The 20,577-nt window shown below is 39.4% G+C and overlaps 1 protein-coding gene across 1 annotated transcript in view; it reads right to left on the reverse strand.

The window, feature by feature from the left end:
* Positions 1-18,487, reverse strand: part of Gna13 (guanine nucleotide binding protein (G protein), alpha 13) — a gene marked incomplete at its 5' end in the record, with an annotated part of 41,715 nt that extends 23,228 nt beyond the window's left edge. The window contains 1 exon segment of the mRNA XM_005402134.2: positions 18,261-18,487. Coding sequence (XP_005402191.2) covers positions 18,261-18,487 — 227 coding nt within the window.
* Positions 18,488-20,577: the final 2,090 nt, after the last annotated feature.

Below are 20,577 nucleotides of genomic sequence, written 5' to 3' on the forward strand. Positions count from 1 at the left end.
ATTTCAGAATACTCAAAGTTTCACAAGGTTCAAGTTCCAAGGAATGACCAAGAAGAGCCAGGCCTGCATCTGCAGAGGTGGTGAAGGGCCACAGAGGCTGAAAGAGTTTTTGTCATAAGCAATATATATCCTAATTATTAATAGTCAGAAATTTAACAGATGTCAAATTCTGACAGTGAGAACTTTAGGTAACATATATATTACAAACTGTTATGGCTGATACATTGTGTCAACCTGGGGAGTCTAGAGGTTTGGCTAAGTGACTCACCAGGGAGCCAGGGTGAGAGCTGCACGCCCCCTGGGTGGGGGTAGCCTGCTTATAATACAAGGGAGAAAAAGAGGCTTGGTCTCGCCCCCCTTTTGCTCTTGCTGCTTTTGCTGTCTCCCCCTGCCCCATGAACTGTTGCTCTCTGCCATGTGCCACTCTGCCTCGTAGCCAGCCAAGTATGAACTGAAACCTCCATAAACTAAGCAAAATAAACCTTTCCTTCCTTCACTTTGGGCGTTGGGTATTTTGTTTCAGCAAGGAGAGAGAAGTAACCGAGACACAAACACAAGTAATTTACCCGATTACTTTAGACTATGATCAGTCAGAAACCAGCTGTTCAAAAATTTGTGGCATCCCTTAAAATAATCTTTTGTTAAAAGTAAATCCATATTACCAAGAAAACCAGATAGTGAGAAATTTTCTTCTGAAATCTAAGTATACATGAGACTTTGAAAATGACAGTATAACTTAAAAATAATACCCAGTTTCTCAAGATATGGAACCTTCAACTAGCCAAGTGCTATTAAGAGCAGAACACATCTTGAAGTATTGAGCTACTAAAAAAGGAACATTTGTGTGCTAAAACAGCTAAGCCCAATGGTTTAAAAGATTTATAACCTTCCATTCACATTTAAGCCTTCCAGTTGCAAGCCTGAAATATTTGGCAAAAAGGGTGAAGAGTTACAAAAGAAAACTAGAAATCTCAACTCATCTTTTAAACTGAATACTACTGTGAACTACTACTGTTATCACAAAGTTTCAGTATACTTAAAACGCCTTTAGTTTTCAGCAGTCTTAAAATCCCCAAATTCAAAACAGAAGGGGCTGGGGGTTTAGCTCAGCAGTACAGCGCCTGCCTGGCAAGTGCAAGGTCGTGAGTTCGATTCCTGGTACCAGAACAAAACAAAACAAAACAAAATGGTTTCTGAATATTAGGATTCTTTTATATGCTTAAGGAAAATCAACTCAATAGGAGAAAACTTATTAACCTGCCTTTAAATGAGACCTACAAGTTTTAGTAATGACTCCCATTTGTATCACTAATAGTTTCAATCCTAAGAACATCTTCGTAAAGTCGCATCTAAATAAGGAGACTTTAGGGTAACACTCTGAGTACATTCTGAGTGATGTAAGTCTTTCCATCTATCATGTCAGTACAGTTTTCAGCAAGAAATAAATGCCAAATATAAGGTAAAAAATAGAAAAATCTAGCCTTAAAGCTATTTAATGAATCAAGACTTTTCATTTTTACCTAAAAATATGGCTAGTAACAAAAACAGAAGGTAGTATTTCTAATCAAAGCCTCAATTTCCCACTCTATCTGTTGTTTATTGTTTTCCACATTTAGATGAACCTATGTAATATATTGTGACACTGTTCCACCCACACTATTTAACCTCAAATCTAAGATTCTAACCTTAACTTGCAATCTCTATGTCATGGTTTGTGTCTGGATGTCCCCCCAAAAGCCTCATGCGGTCATAGGGTGGGCTTCTAGACTTTTTGACTGATCCACGGTCCAATGCTAGGATTATGGGTGTGAGCCCTACACCTGCCCTGGGGGAGAGGGGGAGCCTGTACAGAATATAAAGAATATAAGGGAGGGAAAGAGGCTTGCTCTTTCTGCTCCTCCCTTTTTGCTCTTGTTGTTTTTGCTGTTTTCCTGTACCTGTGCCTTGGAGCCAGCCAAGTATGGACTGAAACCTCCACAAACTGTGAGCTGAATAAACCTTTCCTTTCTTAATTTTGGGCATTGGGTATTTTGTCTCAGCAACGACAGAAAAGTAACAAAGACACTCTAAAAGACAGTAAATACAAAGTTAGCCTTGATTACGTTTCAAGAACTTGTTCACTGCTTGGAAAACAACTGTGAGATGAAAAAAACCCTTAAAACCATCACAGATATTTGAAACAAACTAGCCCTTTATAACAGATCCCTTATCTTTTCACCCTGAATGTACAGGACTGCTTGAGAAGGTCTCTACAGGCCAGCATCTAGCACTGCAGAGGAAAGCCCGTAACACTCTCGCGGCTCTAGGAGCTTGGCAGGGGCCAGTTTCACTTCTTCATAGAATGCCCTTCAACAGTCTCGTCTTGCTTGGTTTTCACAAAGGGCCTATTTTATTGTTTCTTATCTTTGATATAATTTTTTTGGTAAATGGCTTTATTACTTCATTTTTCTCTAGGGAAAAACCAAGCAGCTGGGGTGACATGTAGGACATATTTTTAATGTGAGAAGTACTGTCATCTTCAACATGAAAGCATAGGAAAAGTGCCAGCCTCACTCCTTTTTCTTCATGAGCAAGACAGAAGCTGTTTCCCTTTGCTCTTTAACTATATCAAGATTAATCAGGCTCCAACTACCTGCAGCTTCAGATTTATTGCTAGCATTTTCCACGTACATCAGTAGAAACTTCCAAAAGAGCCCAAGTCAGTCCAAACCGTTCGATCTGAAGTGAAATCAAATTAAATCTTTCCAGACAAATCTAAGAGTTTGTAATAGTGCAAGGAGGATCTCTCAAAGACTGTTACCTATGTCTAGTTTAGACAAAAACTGATTTGAATTCTTGCTAGCACATAAGCTACAAAACCTAGTGTACAATATTAAAAATAAGAGATTTCTCTTAGAAACTAAGTTATTACTCCATTCTGTAAGCTGAACTTTACTAGACATCATTCTCAATAAATTCCACCTTGTGTCAGATTTTTCAGTTAGACTCATTTTCAAAATAGTTTATGGCGAATATTGTTTACCCCATCCCCCACTAATAAGTTTAACGTGAAGAGTTTTCTAGGGACAGTCCTGCAGTACCGCCAATTTCCAAGTAACACACAATGTACAATAGTGTAGTCATTTCCATACTATAGAAATCACAAGATAGGCGTGGTGGTGCATGCCTGAATCCCAGCATTCTAGAGGATGAGGCAGAACTGCCGTGAGTGTGAGGTCAGTCCGAGCTACACAGTGAGTTCAAGGCCAACCTGAACTATATATAGCAAGACCCTTCCTCAAAAACTCAAACCAAACCAAACCAAATAAAAACCAAACCAAACCAAACCAAACCAAACCCACAAAAAAGAACCTTATTTATCCTGGACACAGAGAAAGTTTTAGCCATATGTCTAATAAACATTTATATATGTATCTTTTATAAAATGCTCAATTTATTATCTTATGAAAATAAAAGTACAAATTTTAAATGTGAGGACAGTGTCTCACAATGCAGAGATGTGCAAGCAACATGATAAAACTTACCCTGCAAGTTACCTTTCAGCATCATCCCAAGCATTTCCCATTTAAGAAAAAAAATCTGTATCCATTTCTAAAGAATGCCTTCCTAGGCCTCTGAGAAAATCATCTCCAGGAAATTATAATGGTACAATATTAAATATGCAGGTTATAAGGTTCTACAGAAAAATTTATCTCAACAGCCAATACTGTAGTCAAATATCAGTAGGAAATACATCCAAATGGCAACAAAGATGCCTGGAGCAGTGGTATAGTGGCTAACTGAATTTTTTCAATCAATGTTTTAAAATTTAAACTTAAAAAAAGCTATTTGGAATACTGGTGCCAGTAAGTCATTTCCTAAAAACAAACACACAAACCACTTTTCTACTCCTCAGTTTTCACATATTACCATAAAGCTTAGCCTTGAAAAAGTCAATGTTTTTTTTTTTTTTTTTTTTTTTTTTTGATTTTTCTCTGGTACCGGGAACAGAACTCACGACCTTGCGCTTGCCAGGCAGGCGCTTTGCCACTGAGCTAAATCCCCAGCCCCGAAAAAGTCAATGTTAAAATACACTTTTTGAAAAGAAGCAATCTTACACAATCCCAAGAACACAGAAAAAAGTACTTATCTTTGCCAGAATTAGAACTCATAGTAGTAAATTATTTGAATCTCAAAAAGGACCTCAATTATACTTAAAAAATGCAGTTTTTGGACACAGAATATACTTCCCAAGTAGTTTCAATTCCCCCGCTGTCTACAACAGACGAGTTCTTCGTCACACCCAAATGCACACCAGATGGAAAGCTCTGCTCTCTGATGACACACTCCCACACCTCACAACCCAGACATGACAATCGACACTACTTAGTGAAGTTAATCCATGCCTAAGATCACACAACAGGTGAGAGGAAACCCCCCATCACGTTTTTGGGCTTAGTGCTGAATCCATTATCTCAAACTCGCATCAGGAAGGAAGTTCCACCCGGCTCGCAAGGAACGTTAACTACCTTCCTCACCTCACTCCCGTCAGTCATGTCAGACAGCAAAGCAACACAACCTGCAAATACTTCTAAATATTACCCAACGTGAAAATTAGCTCAAAATTTGTATCAGCAGGCATGACAGTTCCTTCAGGTCCCTCTTTTATTAATTTTGCTATTACAAGAAGCAGGAAAGCGCGGCAGTGAGCGTCCCACACGGACTGGGCATTCCTACACCACTGAGTTTGCACTCTGACTCTAGCACAAAGCTAGCTGCACCTGATCCTCTAAATGTCCTTCACCCTGTGGACCAATGCTTTATAAGTAGAAAATGAAGTGACTAGGGCCACATGCTTTCTTAGGTCCTTCTGAGGTTAATAAAGACTTCCTAATTCTGCAAATGGAGTAAACAGCGTATCATTCAACTATTAGACTGGGAGCCGCCCTCAACACAGCTAGAAAGGTGGTTCACATGAGTTCCTGCTCCGGTACTCAACATGTATATACCTTTTTTTTACTTGTCAGTTATTCCCTAAACAATAAAAGGTAACAACTATTTACATAGCATTTACATCGCATTAAGTATTGGTTATCTAGAGGTAACAATTTAGGGAAGGATATGCATGGGCGGATGTTCACTAACTGTTGGTAATTTAGAGGTTATATGCAAATACTAGCTTCTTATAGGAGACTTGAGCAGCCACTGGTAGATTCTGGTATCCCTGGGGCTCCTGGCACTAATTCCTGTGGATACTGAGGAACAGGTACACCACATGAAAAGCTCCTCTGTATTTACTTGACTTAAGAGATCAACAAGTCTGTTAAATGGTATTTCACTCTCCTAAGAGATTCAAACAAATTGGTTAATATACACGCAATGTCCTCTTGAACTTTAAAAAGGTCTGAAAAACCACAACCCGCTAAGCCAAGCGGTTGGCAGTACTGCAAAAGGGAAATGAGAACTGTAAGCTTGACTTCAAGCGAATCTTCTCTACTTCCTTACCTCTCTTCCCCTCTTCCAGTCTGGCCTCCCCTCATCGCGTCACCTGCCCACATCACCTTCCTGCTGCCAAAATCAACGGAGACGTCATTCTCCAGTCAACAGATGCATCTGTGGCATATGGCACTACTGACCACATTTTTTCTTCTTCAAACACTTTCCTGGCTTCCAAGACTTGACACATTTCTAAACTACTGTCCTTTCTGGTCATTTCCGCTAGCACCTTTGCCTCTGAACATTGCAAAAGATATGAAGCTTCCTTAAGACTCTACCAGGAGTCCTAATCCCTTCCCTTTTCACACCCTTTCTCTGAGATATCATATACAATATACAGACTCTAAATATCACTTGGGAAAAAATAACTCCTGAATTTCTATCTCTAGCCCCAAACTGTTCTGAACTCCAGACTCAAACTCTCTTGTTGGTATCTCCACTTGTATCACTCAAAGAGATCGCAACCGAATATGCTCAAACTACACTTAACCTTCTCTCTCAAAGTTTATTCCTGCACAGGCCTTTCAGTTCCATGAAAAGTACCAGCACTCACCTAGTTGTTGAAAGCCCAAAACACACGTCACTCGTAACACGTACTTTCATCCTCGCCCCATATCCTATCAGAACCCTGTGAATTTCCTTACAAGACAGACCCTGAATCTAGTTTCTCCTCTTCATCTCTCTGGCTACTACCCGAAGACAAGCCACTCATCCTAGGAGTCTGCCACCTTTGGGTCTGGGCAGCACAGGGCGCGGCACTAAGACTTCCCCTACTTCCCTCCAATTCCTGCACAACAGCCTGAGCGATCTTGCCTAAAATCCTTTAGTAGGTTCCACACGCATTCAGGAAAACCCCAAACTTCTCAGAGCACACCACAGGCCTGTCAGTCACAGGCTGTTGCCTGCCTCCTACCAGGTCAGGCTCCCTTATGCTCTACCCCCAGGTCCCTGGTAGCACTTTCTAACAGCCACCAAGCTTTCCTGACCACATTCACAGCAGTCCTTTTGCCTGAAGAGCTCTTCCCCCTCCCTGCCTGGCTAGTACTTTCTCATTCAGGGAGTCTTAACCAACATGCCACTTCTCAGACCAAGCTCTTGGTCGCTCGTTGCTTTTTTCCTTCAGAGCACTGATCACATATGTAATTATACATGTGCCTGTATGACTATTTCTTGCAGGTTCTTCCAACCAGCATCTAAGGTTGACTTTCAGAAGTGACTTTCACTTGCTTTACTAGCGAATGCCTAGCCTGCAGAGAGGCCAGTCTCATCAACAGATGTGAAAGAGGAGGTGACTGTGTGTGGCCGCAGGCAGCTGCCCAGGACTGGTCAGTTAGCAGACCAGGGCTTTCCTGCCCTCACTCCCAACTTTTTGCATTCCAGGAAAAAATAATTCAGATTATGATGAAAGTGGATACTCTTAAAGCAACAATCTAAACCTTCACACTTGCACAAAGAATAGAGTTACATATAAAAATAATCATATGGACATAGTCTTACAGAAATACATTTCTACAGAATGAAGCTTTTAACCAACAGTTTAGTCTGAGCACATCATTTTACACTTGTTTGTCTGTTTTATGTCAACTATTTTTGCATGCTTTTTTATTTAGAATGTATCTGCCATTGATATTTGTGTCTAGTGAAATATAATAAGCTGTTATTTTCTGTTGCTAATCTGTGTTTATTTGTGAAAAATAATCTGTAATTTTGTGCTACAATCTAGAAAGTACATTAGGTATAATTTTTATACTTCTCCCCAACTCAGCAATATTGTTTTACAATACAAAACAGACAGGTTCAGGACACTGAGACTGAATTGGAAGGAAGTACCACAAGATCTGCAGAAGAAAACACTGAAAAGGGGAAAAATGTTAGCATATCAAAAGAGGAAAAGTTGTGTTACGAGACAAAAAAAAAGACGTATTTTCAACTATTCATAATACAGAAACGACAGAACTTGAAAAAAGACACGAAACTACAAAAATTCCAATGGTGGTCAATGATTATACTGATGGGTGGTGTTGACAGAGCTGATCAAACCTAACAAGCCGGCCTTTATGCAAAAAGCAAGGAAAGGCTGGGTGCGGTGGCGCAGGCCTGTAATCCCAGTACCTGGGAGGTGTGCTGTTCAAAGACAGACAGTAATGCAGAAAGAATTCTGAAAGGGACTGGATACTACTGTCCCTTGTAACACTGCACTATTGCATGTTTTACAATATATCATACACACAAAATTTTAATGGAAGTGCCATTTTTATATTTCCTGTTGTATTATGGTCATCCTTTATTTAAAATCGAAAGTGCAAAACACTGCAACAGGGGAAATGTTGGTTCTTTTACTCAACTGTAATACCCATCTTAAAATTGGTTGCATTTTATCATAACACACCACGATTAGAAAGTTAAGATAAAAGCTGGGTGGGGTGGTGCCCACCTGCAATTCCAACACTTGGGAAGCTGAGGTAGTAGGATCCTAGCAAGTTTGAGGCCAGGCTGAACTACACAGTGAGACACTGTCTCACAAAGAAAAAAAGCAGCTGTAATTTTTCTTGTGGCCCAGAACTGAAATGCGTCCCTGCCATTTCTTGAGGCCATAGCAAACAAGGGCAATTTTACTGTGAAAGTGGCCAACCGAGTAACAAGAGCTAACAACAGGGAATCAACTGTACTGCCTTATTTTTAGGTAAATTGGCTAAAACACTTTTTTTTTGAAACAGGGTCTTGCTATGGCGCCCAGGCTGGCCTAGAACTCCTGGGCTCAAGCAATCCTGGTACCCCAGCTTCCCTAATAGCTAGGACTAAAGGCCCGGGCCAGCAATCCTGGTGTACACCATTCTTTTTAAAATTTCCATTAGGAAAAATATTACTTGCAGCTTTGTATTTACTTATTTAGGTTTATAAAAATCAATGCAATGAATTCAGAGACCATCTTATGTCTGAATAGCAATATTCATGTTTATCTCCTCATCCGTCACGCCACATCAGAGTTGGCATAGCAATAACCTAGTTCCAATTCTAACAGCCGGGAAAATCTGGAGCAACTGCTCGTTGCTGGCAGCTTCTGTGAGTTCTTTTACTAATATCAATGAACAGATACCATCAAACTACATATTGTGGGGCCTAAATAGAAACTACTGATCATATATGATGATGGATTTCCTATATACAGTAACTTCTGAGCTAATTTACCCTATTTAACAAAAAATAATTTTATTTTTCCAAAAGAACTGAAAACATCATATTAAAGTGATATATGTGCACCCATGTTTATAGCAGCGCAATCTGTCACAGTTAAATCTTGGAAACCCAAACGGTCCATCAACTGAGGAATGGATAAGAAAGATGTGGCATTTTTATACAGTGGAGTATTACTCAGCTATAAAGAAAGATAAACTCGAGGCTTTTCTAGGTAAATGGATGCAATTAGAGACCATACTCACAATAAAATAAATCGGACCTGCATGTGTAAAAGTTGTATTGTCTCCCTAGTGTAAGAGCCTGAAATAGTAAATAAAATCAAAAAGGTACAATAGATATTGTGAAAGGGAAAGAAAATGCTCAACAGGAAAGAACAAGTGGGATGAGGGAAAGGAGAAAAGAAAGAAAACGAAAGAAAGAAAAAATGAATGAATATATATATATGTACACAAGATAGCTAAGATAACTGTATTACTGCTTTCTACTGGTTTATTAAAAGGAACAGTTAATGCTTAAATGTTTTTTTCCTCTTTGACCAATTTTACATGCCTATATCTGGTAATTTAAGCAACTGTTTTGAAGACAACAATATGCAATATAACAACCATTGCTGAATTCCTATCATCTTGTTTTTTGAAATTCTGTATCATCTCTAATGTCTTTTTTAAAATTATTTTTTATTCTCTTTAAAATAAAAAAAAATCAAAGTTACCCAAAGAGTAGGAAAATAGTAACCAAAGTGTCAGAAAAGCAGAAAGTCCTTCACCCTAGTTATTCATTATTTCAATTCTTTTCTTTAACTTCTCTAGAAAGGTTAAAATGGAAAAGAAATGTACTTGTACAAGCTAAATATAGCTGCCCTGGCTCCCAAAACCCAAAGACACCGTTACACATTTCTGGGGGCAGAGGCAGCATGGAAGTTGTGTTTGTTAGGCAGCACTGTTTAAATGCTAAAATCAATGTTTTGTTTTCTCCTTAGGGGAGCATATTTGAAATTGGTTTATTTTTCTCCCTGAGAAAAAAGTAGGAATTTTCGATTAGGCTAAATCTTGTTTACTTGGTTCCATATAAAAGTCAGGAGCTCTGATTTGTCTCTCACTCTTGCTCTCTCTCTCTCTCTCTCTCTCTCTCTCTCTCTCTCTCTCTCTCTCTCTCACACACACACACACACACAACACAATATGGAACCTTAAGAAATCATTCTGTATTTTATGAATATTAGAAATTTTTTTACCTTGGAAGAGAAGGCCAAATACTCTCTTAACCTGAGTACTCATCTGGCCTCTGCCAATTCACAGGCAGGGAGACGGCAGAAAGGGAAAGAGCAGACGTGCATGCGGCGCAGGGGTGTGAGCCACTGCATCAAAGGTGAGGAAGAGCAAGGGAAAGCACATTCCCTGGGAAGGGCAGGGCACCTGCACCTGCGCCAAAGATTACCTCACCATGCCTCCAGGAAAAAAAGGATCTGCCCAATTCTGCCTGTATAACTAAAGTATTTCAGGAACACATTCATCAAATGATTAAGTAATTCTGGCTAGAAATCTCTGAAAATGTGAAACATCAATAGTGGTTAGTTTCACTATACATCTATATACTATTTCATTATTTAAGCATTTTAATTTTCATTACAGATTGAACTATTTAAATTTGACTATTAAAAAAAATCTGAAATGCCCTCAAGTCCAAAATTTTTGAGTGCTGATATGACATTTTCCACGAACGGAAAATTCTAAACCTGACATCATGTGACACGCCATCAAAACACACCTAGGCACAGTAGAAATACTGTGTGGGATTACCTTCAGGCTATGTGTACAAGGTGTATATGAAACAAATGAGCTTCATGTTTAGACCTGGGCCCCTTGCTTTAAATATACGCAAATATTTGAAAAGCTGAAAAATCTGAAAGCCAAAAACTTCCAGACTCATTATTTACGATAAAGGATACTCAAACCATATTACACTTTATTCTTTAGAATTACAGAATTTGCAACTGCAGAATTTGCTTTTAAAAATTACTTACGAATATATATAAGGACTAGCCATAAAGATACAGACTTCCTACCCATAAAATGATGTTTGTTTAAAAAGGTGCCGTAAAGAAATAACCAGGCTTGGTGGTGTACCCCTGTAATTCCAACACTCTGACAGGTTCAGGGGCTGGGAGGAGAATTGTAAATCCAAGCCCAGTCTAGACAATTTAGCACAAACCTGTTTCAAAATAGGTAACAAAACGGGCTGGGAACATAGTTCAATATGAAGGCTGGGCTCAATCGCCAGCAACAACAACAACAGAACCACTTCACAAAACTTCAGTCTGAAAATCAAGCGAAGTGGTATTAGAAGGCAACAGGAACCAATGTAGCAATCAATACCTCAAGTCTCGCTTTGACATGCGATCTTCTTACATAAAACAAAGTCTGACAAATATGTAAGTCATATGCTCTGGATTATTCAGAATTCAGATTTTTATATACTGGTAATCAAGTTCAAAGAATGAAACAAATCAAAGGCTTGCAGTGCTTATTCTATTGAGTGCTTTCTTTTTTATAAAGCTATTTATGTGTATATGTGCATTAGGAACATTAATAACTAACATAGTACAGGCTCTGTCATTAATATATGTTTGGTACTGTACCAAGGGCATTAGCTTTACAGGTATCATCTCATGTAATCCTCATAACAACTAGTAATAGTGAATTAATTAATGGTCCCTATTTTACACACAGAGAAACAAATTCAGACAGGCTCAGGGATTCACCCAAGCTCACACAATGACTGGCAGCCAGGACACAATTCATCTTAGCTGTGTTGTTCCACTTTTACCCTAGAGCACAATGGAAAATCACATCACATTTTAAGGTGATTATACTAAACCATATGTAAAAATGTTTTCCAATAGGTAAAACATGAAGTTTGAAAGTGGTTACTTTAAAATTTGTATGGAAGATAAAAATTAAAAAAACAAACAAACCCACACATACAGCACAACTATGTACACACAGTTCTTACTACTTTAGCCCAAAACCAAAATAAATACAATGAAGAGTAATTCTACCAAAGTACTCTGCATCTACTGCAGAGCACGGGAGGATGAAGAAGTTCACGCCACTGCACTGATTTAAAAAAATTTTTGATTCATTTTTCCAAAAGAAGAGCAATTAAATTTGAAAGATTAATAACTACCATCATTGCAACAGATCAGTAACTTTAGCCAAGTCCACTAAAGTCCAGTTCTCAAAACAAAACTATTTCCTTGATCCGTATCAGCCTATTCTAATGCTGCTTGTGCTCATGTTGCTATATACTCTTTTGAAAAAGGCATCTTGTAAGAAAGGCTCACAATACAGACCAGAGGTGGGAACCTACGGCACGCATGCCTCAGAGGATTGTTTATTATCACTGAAAGCTCTAAGAAGTTCACCATCACCGATATAGACCAAGGTTAACAGGGCACAGTTAGGGGATAAAATGAAGTACTTCCACGCAATAAAGGCCACTGCTAATGGCGACACACACATTTTTAAAAACTAGGTTGTTTCTAACTGAAAAATGTGTGACAAACTGCAATCTGGGGCACTCATACGTGGTATGAAAACTGTGACATAATTACACGAGAACATTTCACACGAGTTCACAAAGTAAGTGTTCTACAGTCCCCTTCCCTGAAACAAAAGCACATCTGTGCCAGTTACATACAAGACAGGTGCTAATTTCCAAATGGTACTTCTCTGGAAAAATGTGCAACTGCCTCTCAGCTAACTGCTTGCCATTAAACTTCTACTTTTCAGAAAATAGAAACCACGTGCACTGACAAACATCAGCTGAGGGTCCTACTACAGTGAACTTTTAAGGAGGGGAAGATTCAAACTGAGACTTTACCAAGACTTTACTATTTTTAGACTTTACCAAGGCTAAAAATAGACAAGATGAGCTCTACCACTCTGAGTAAATTTACTATTAAATGTCACTTAAGACTATTTATATCTTAACTACTGTACAGGCCAGTTAACAAAGTAAAAAAGGAACAGTAAAAGAATAGTATGAAAATTCATAATATAGAAAGAATTATGTGAGTATTACTACACTAGTAAATATCCTTAATAAACTCTTATGCATACTGCTAGTGTGCTGGACCTTAAGAGGAAGATGCTGAGTGTGTGGGTGGTGGTCAGAAAAGGCTGGGAATGGAAGGACAGAAGAATAATTCATAGATATAATGCTTAAGTGCTTGCAAAATTGTTGCAGCCAGCGCTATGGACCAGGAAACAGTAGATTAGGGTTACAGAATGTATACTATTAGTCAAGAAACCTAGGCCTCAATTTATTGGTTGATCGACTGACCGCAGGGCTGGGGATTTAATTCAAGGCCTTGTGCATGTCAGGCAAGTGCTCTACTACTGAGCTACACTCCCAGCCCATGGCTTTTTTTTTTTCTTTCCCCCTTGGGTCTTTTTGAGATAGGGTCTCGCTATGCAGTTCAGGCTGGCCTTGAGCTCACTTTGTAGCCCAGGGCTGATGCTCCTGCTTCAGCCCTCTGAGCGCTGGGATTACACGCCCAGCTTCCATGGCTTTTTCTAAAGGATGAAATGATAATGCATACAGTAGTGCTTCGAAAAGTATAAAACAACTATTATAAACATTACAAGTACTGAGCAGTGATCATAGTTATCAACACCGTAAGTTAATTTTTCTGAAGAAACTGGTACTTGTTGGGGGCTAATATGACTAGATGCCCAACTTGGTTGGGTTGCTGCCTAATTTGAGACAGGAAACCCTCCATCCATGGAGTCCATAGGCTATTACGTTTTTCTGTAAAGTAAGCTCACTAACTTTTCTTCCTGGATTAGGTCCACAGTCTAGGTGAAGAGTCCTGAAACTACTAGTTTTTATTATAAAACCATTTCCTTGCTCCATTCTTTCATTGTTTAATAAACATTTTCAAAGCAGCATCAAGTACTGAACTTTGTTTAGCAATAAAGGTAACACAGAAAGTGGCACAAGATTTTACAGTGTCTCTTGGGTCAAGAGCCCAGATTGTCAAGTTTCCATAAAAAAGTCAACATAATACATCAAATGATTATGTCTATGTTTATATGCACACATATACACATCCTCACAAAGTTGTATTAAAACTGTAAGCCCATACCAAAACATCCTTTAAAAGGATGGGTTTCCAAGATAAAAATGGATAAAATGTAAGCATTCTGACATCTGATCAAATTCATGAAAAGGAATTACATCTATAGACATCTAAATTTTAAATCTTTACTATCTCTAATGTTACACATAATCCTTGTGTTACACAGGTTGGAAGACTTCACCCTAATCTGGAAAATCAGTAGACACCCTACAGGTTTTAGCAAATCAAAGTCCAAGTCTTTGGCGTGATTTTTTTTTTCTTTTTTGTCTTTTGAGACAAGGGTCTCATGTAGTTCAGGCTGGCCTTGAGCTCACTTTGTAGCCCAGGCTGGTCTTGAACTTGCAAGGATCCTCCTGCCTCAGCCTCCTGAGTGCTGGGATTACAGGCATGTGCCACCACGCCCGGATTGATTTTTAGTCATGGAAGACAAAATGAACTAAATTCTCCAATAGAAACATGACATTTTACAACCAAAAACAGTAACTGATTTATTTTCTAAAGCAAATTCCAATTAATATTTAAAAAGTCGAATGACTCTGATTCTATTACTTGCTGTAGAGCAAATAAAAATATTTTAGCCAAAACAGAAGTTTTTGAGTTTTACATACTAGGCACTCTGTTCCTTCAGAAGCTAAATAATTGCTCTGTTAAACAGACTGAGCGGAGACTCCTCTGTCTTCGTGAATAAACTATGAATCAGCTTGGAGAAGATAAATCTCAAGCACAAACTGTCCATCTGGGTAAGAAATGTGAAGTCTAACTGAAGGTACCACGATTAACAAAATAGTTTTGGTTTCAGGAATTGCAAAGACAGACTAGCCGTTACAGGAAGCTGTATTAATGCTGACAATGTTAAACTGTTTACAGAAACTAGGAAGTTGTGGGGTGCTCCTTCCACGGTCACACACACTGCCCTTGTCCTATATAACCAGCATTGCTTATACTCCCCAACAAGCAACTGTAAAGTAAACAAGAAACAGTTGGCAGTGACTCCCAGCCATTTTGTTAGTTCGATCTGCATTGCAAATTACTGCACACCCCAGCCAATCCCTGAGCCCATATTTCTAAGTCACCAAGGTACCAAACTCCCTGTCAACTGAATTTTTCTAAAGACAAGGTATCTCATTAGTGCTGTTGCAAGCCTGCATCTACAGCCAAAGTAGGGTATTAAAATATTTAATCCAACGTTAAAAGAGACTACCTCTTAAGATATATTGTCCTCATTGCAGTAGTTTACATGTGGAAAGGATCCCGAGTTTTAACAAGATCATGAATCTTATAGTTTCCTTTTCCACAGTAAGCTATTTCATCTACCCATAATGGAACTAACCAGAAAAGGAAATGTTTGCCTTTGGGAACTTGAAGAAAACATTCATGCTTGTATCTAAAGTTACTACTAACAAATGAGAGGCTTTCCGAGGTATCACTACCTAGCCCGTATCTAAAAAACTGTCTAACGGGCAGTCAATCACTCATGCAAAATACAAGTTATGGAGAGCCTTAAAAACTGCCAGTATTTGTTTTCAAACTCTAATTTGCATTAAGGAGTTTAAAAATTAATCCTTAGTGGAAACAAAAAAACTTAATTTTAGTTGCCATATGTGCTAACTCCTTCCATTTTCCAACATTTTTTTTTCTACCCAAAATTCAAACATATGCATTGTTAAACATAACAGTAAAACAAAAATTTTAAGCAAACAAATTATGGCTACATAATACTGTTCAAAGATTTCCCATTTCCTGGAAAAATCAACAAACAAGCACATAGAAATACAATAATTTACATTCCCCAGAAAAAACTTAATGTACAATGTTTTGTTTTTTGTTTTTTTTTCCCCCTAGAAGACACTTAGTAGTTCAGAAGGCCTGAAAGACTGAAGAAATAGAATGAAGCGCCAGGCCTCCCGCTAATGGAAGAGAAACAGACGCGGCATACCAAAAGAGGCTTCCCTGTTAAGGAGGAGCCAACCAGCAAAGTAAGTAACTCTAATGCACAAGCCGGCCAAGATGAGCTTAAGCGAGCACACTGGAGACCACAGAGCACAAATGCATGAGGCCTGAGGAAGTGCCAGAGACACGGCCCGAAGGCATGGGGGAAAGGGACAGGAGCGCGAACACATTCCTCCGAATCACCTGTGGCTGTGTACTACACATACAGATCACTCAGTCTCCTTATGTGAAGGAAGTTTGGGAATCTGCTTGTGTTGTTTTAATAAGCATTTCAGTTAAATCTGAAGCAAAGAGGTCCAGGGATCACATGTAGTCACAGTAAAATCTGATTACTGCTCCAAGTGAAGCGTAAGATCTAATGGTGAAGAAAAATCCTGGCAAAGGTACTATATGAAGAGCTATGGAAGCAAAAACTCAGAGCATGTGGGAATTAAAAGATTATAGGAAATGTCCAGCAGCCTAATGAAATATTGTTAGAATCACCACGCCAACCACCACAGAGAATCCAAAGAGTGAAAATCATGAATTCAACATAATAATCAAGCACGTACTACATGTGCCAAGATACACCCAGAGGGAAAAGTCCCCATCACCAGTTTAAAATTAGATCTTGTCCTGTTCCTCTTTTCTTGTCTACTTTTTATCAGAATGCAAGTATTTGTGAACCTTCCTTTCCAAACCTGTGAGAACTTCTGCCTTGAAGCACTAACTGGTTCAAATCAAGAACATGGAGGTCCTTATCCTGAGTAGTTTCACCTATTTGCTACTAAAGACAAAGAAATACTTAAGGATCTATTTCAATAATGATGACCCAAGTCTTGGTATGAAACTTAAGTGCAAAAAGTCCAGATTTAAAATAATTTCAAGGGCTGGGGAGATAGCTCAGAGGCATAGCGCCTGCCTGGCAAGCGCAAGGTTTTGAGTTCAATTCCCGGTACCAAAAAAAAAAAAAATCACTGTAGATGGCCGTAGGACAAGTATCTTTCCCACAGGGAACTTTCAGGGAAACAGATGTTCATTTATTCATTCAAAATGTACTGGATGCTTATTACAAGTGGCTCTTCCCCACACTTTGGAAAGATGAGTAACAGCTTGAGGCGCAAAGTGTGGTCTGTTTAAAAAATTGAACTAAGGAGAATAAGCAACACCTAAAAACTGGAGCAATGGTGCAGGAAGATGGGAAGGAACTCAGCCAAGCAGGTCTACCATGGCTACCATAACAATACTTGCCAAAGGTCAAAACCCAACCAGAACTCTGGGAACTGGACACAGTCTCTTGTCAAAATCATAATTTTCAACATTTCTAGATACTCAGTTTTAACAAAAATATGAGCCAGTCCCTGACTTTCAAAAATGAACAAATTATTTAATAAGAGATAACATGAACGAGAACTATGCGAGATAGCACATAATCAGCTGCTGGTTATATGGAGCACATAAAAGCCATAATTCAGACAAAATAAAGACTAATACGTTAAGTGTTTTAGAAAGATACTATGATCACTTTTCCACAACTCTGAATAGTCAAGACTGTTTCTGAGCACAAAGACTGTTGGTTATACATTCTAGTGTAGCCACATCCATAAATGTGGATCATTTTAATGTCAGTGACAACATCAAACAACTTCCTGAGATTTACTTTTAACTGTCACTTTATTTTAATCGTATTACAGTAGCACGCTTCAACGTGAACTACTTTCAGATCTCAGATCGCATATGCTAGATTGCAACCATTGATACAATCTTTCTGGTCTTTGGCAAATAAAAAACCCAGAATACAAGCAAAACATTCCTTACAAAAAACACAATTAAAAATCTGTCTCAATTATTATTTTGGTATACTTAACCTACACTGGTCATATTTCTTTTCCATCCTTTTTTCAATCCTGTAACAGCCACTACGTATTTTATGGTTAGTCTTGTTCAAAACTAAGAATGAAAATATAAAATAAAATTTGTTTCCCATGTGAAACAGAGGAACAACAACGAAAGACTAATATCATTTTGTATTTAAATAAGGAACATTTTATAAAATGTTTAGAAGCCTTATAAAACACAAAATGTGAAGATATAAAAAATGTATTTACTCTTAAACACTAAAGAATTTAATCTGTGTCAAATTAATCTGTATCATAAAATGATTAAATAACATCTAAAACAACTAGGCTACTGAACTCTTATTCTAAGAATAAAGGTCAATTTTTGTAGGAAGAACACTGTTAATGATGGTTAGAAGATTAATTCCAATAAAAGAACAAAATTAGAAGTGCCAAAGAAAATCATTATAATCTTCCTTTCAAAAAGGAAAAGTGATGAACAGCTTCACCAAGTCTACGTAGTGCATGGGCTTAGGAAAAGCTCACACCGTAATACCAACACCTAAGACTATAATTTTGGATAAATACATTACGGAAGTCAGTGAAAAAAGTGTGCTAAATCATATTATTCAATGTCATTAACATAAAACCACATTTTAAAAGCGCAAACATCTTACCAACTGGAATTCTCGACGCCGGTCATAGGCATGCTGTATGCCACTGTCTGCCCATAAGGCTCTTATAGCAGGAAGATATTGTAAAAAAATCCCCGTTTCCACCATTCCTTTTGCAGCCATGGGAGCACGAGTATCAAACGCCATCAACTTGTCTCCATGGAGCTGGTTGTCATCATCTCCCCAAGGAATATGAAGCTTCTCTCGAGCATCTACCAGCACCCTCATACCTTGTTTAAAACAAAGTGTGGGGAGAGTCATTAAATACTGTGAACTTTTATTCCAGCAAATTTTAACTATTCCGACCCACCTCCTCCAAAAACACAGACAGGCATCAAAACACCCTTATCATTAAAAAATAAAGAGTCCACCCTGTTAAAATTAGAACCGTGAAAAACAAATACTATTAAAGCAACTGGTCTTTCTGAAAATGTTTCACATGTTGCAATTCATAAAATAATTTCTGGGGCAGAAGGTGGTTAAAACCAATGCAGGAGGAGAAGTCATACTGCATAACCCAATGTCCAGGCTCTGAAGACAACGGCACCCGAGGTTGTGTGAGACCGTCTAAAGACAATTGCTACGGAACACTGAGAACCAGTAACTGTTGCTTGCTCCCGCAGCACCCTAGCCTCAGCACCAAATCTTCTAGAAATACACAGTTAAAAACTTCTCCCAGATCAGGCCTCAAATCCGTGAGCAGCATGGCCTCACATTTCCCTAGACAGAAGACCAGCTGAAAACTGAGGGAGAAACTGATTTCAACTCGCAGAGGTCAGTTCAAATTCAGTATTTGCCTTACTAAACTGTTACTTCTGGCCCCTGTTAACAGTCTATTAAGAAGTCATTTATTTGGATAACTGAAAAACCACTTTCCTGTCAATTTTCTGATCATGCCAACTCAAAACGCTAGATGGCTAATGACTTACTTCATCTCACAGCCATGCTCAAAGTCAGTCACTCTTAGGACCCAGTGTACGTTATTAAAAACCAGGTGTTCACCTGGCTCACACTTAACATGCTGACTCCATTCATTAATGTAATTCCTTAACTTCAACCACACTAAGACATAAAGTATCTTCAATTAAGGACGGGAAAAGCAGAGTTCAGAAGCCTTCAAAGAGACTTTAATTAACTGTGTGCTAAACACGAAGGCAGGCCAAATACAAGTCTTACAGGTTAACTGCAGAAGTACTAATGCGGGGAGCAGGCAGGGGTCTGGGAGCTCCAAACGCCTCCTTGTCTACACAGTTTTTCTCTACCCAAAATGTGTGGTGGTGGGAGTGGCGGTCACACACAAAGGTGTTTTTTACGTAATTCCCAAACAAAAAAATCCACTTACAAAACACCGTTTGAAAAGCCCTGCAAAACCCCAGATAACATGCTAGGCAAATAAAGGAAGGAGACTCTTAATGCGCACCAACTACCAGGTGCTGTATTTCAATTCTGCCAAGTAGAAAACACCTGACACTACGAAAACCGAGAACTGACTCCTACATCACACCATAAAAAGCATCTTCTCCATTTCTTTGAATGGTCAAGAATAAAGACTCCGTGTACTTTTCACTTAAGAATGGCGCTTGACTTTTAAAATACTATCAAAACTGAAGCAGAGGCTATCGGCCAATGCAACACTGATTCACTGACTCCACCTGCAGACGATCCATCACGTTTAGGCCGAAAGGTCTTTATATTACCATGCAATTTCACTTTTGGAAAAAAGCAACAGATGGGATCTCTTTTCCGACTTATGTAAAACGGCAGTTACAGACGAGTATCCTTTTAACACCGGGGCTAAAAACCGCTCGTGCTAATAACCTTTTTTAGGCTAACTGTACGGGTCTACCCTTTCCTGCGGCCAGTACCGCAAACCTGACGCCCTCAAATTTCACGCCCTTGCCTCCAGGGGCTGTACCCTACGCCCTTGACAAGGTTCAGCAAAAGTTTCCTCCCCGCGATGGTTTCAGAACTCCCTTGCTCAGCAGGCGGTCCAACAGGGCAGGAGCTGGGAGCGACCTTGTGACTTCGGTCACCCCCCGCCACCCGAGGGCGGCGGGGTTCGGGGAGGGAGTCCCGGGGTGCAAGGGTCAAGGGCGCTCTCGGATCTCCCGCCTCGGCTCCAGGGAGGGGAGCAGGACAGTCACCCCGCAGCCCGAGACACCGGCCCGGCTCACTTCCCCCTCCGAGGGGGCGAGGCGTGCCGCCGGCCGTGACCCTCCCAAGGGCAGAAAGGGGGGAAGCGGGGCGCCCCCAGGCACTTTCTTTGGGGGCGGGGGACGCGGGCGCCCCGGGGGCCAGGAGCGGAGCCCGGGGCGCGCCC

This window comes from Chinchilla lanigera, unplaced genomic scaffold (genome assembly GCF_000276665.1).
Source record: "Chinchilla lanigera isolate Chin_1 unplaced genomic scaffold, ChiLan1.0 scaffold00077, whole genome shotgun sequence".
NCBI classification, from domain to species: domain Eukaryota; kingdom Metazoa; phylum Chordata; class Mammalia; order Rodentia; family Chinchillidae; genus Chinchilla; species Chinchilla lanigera.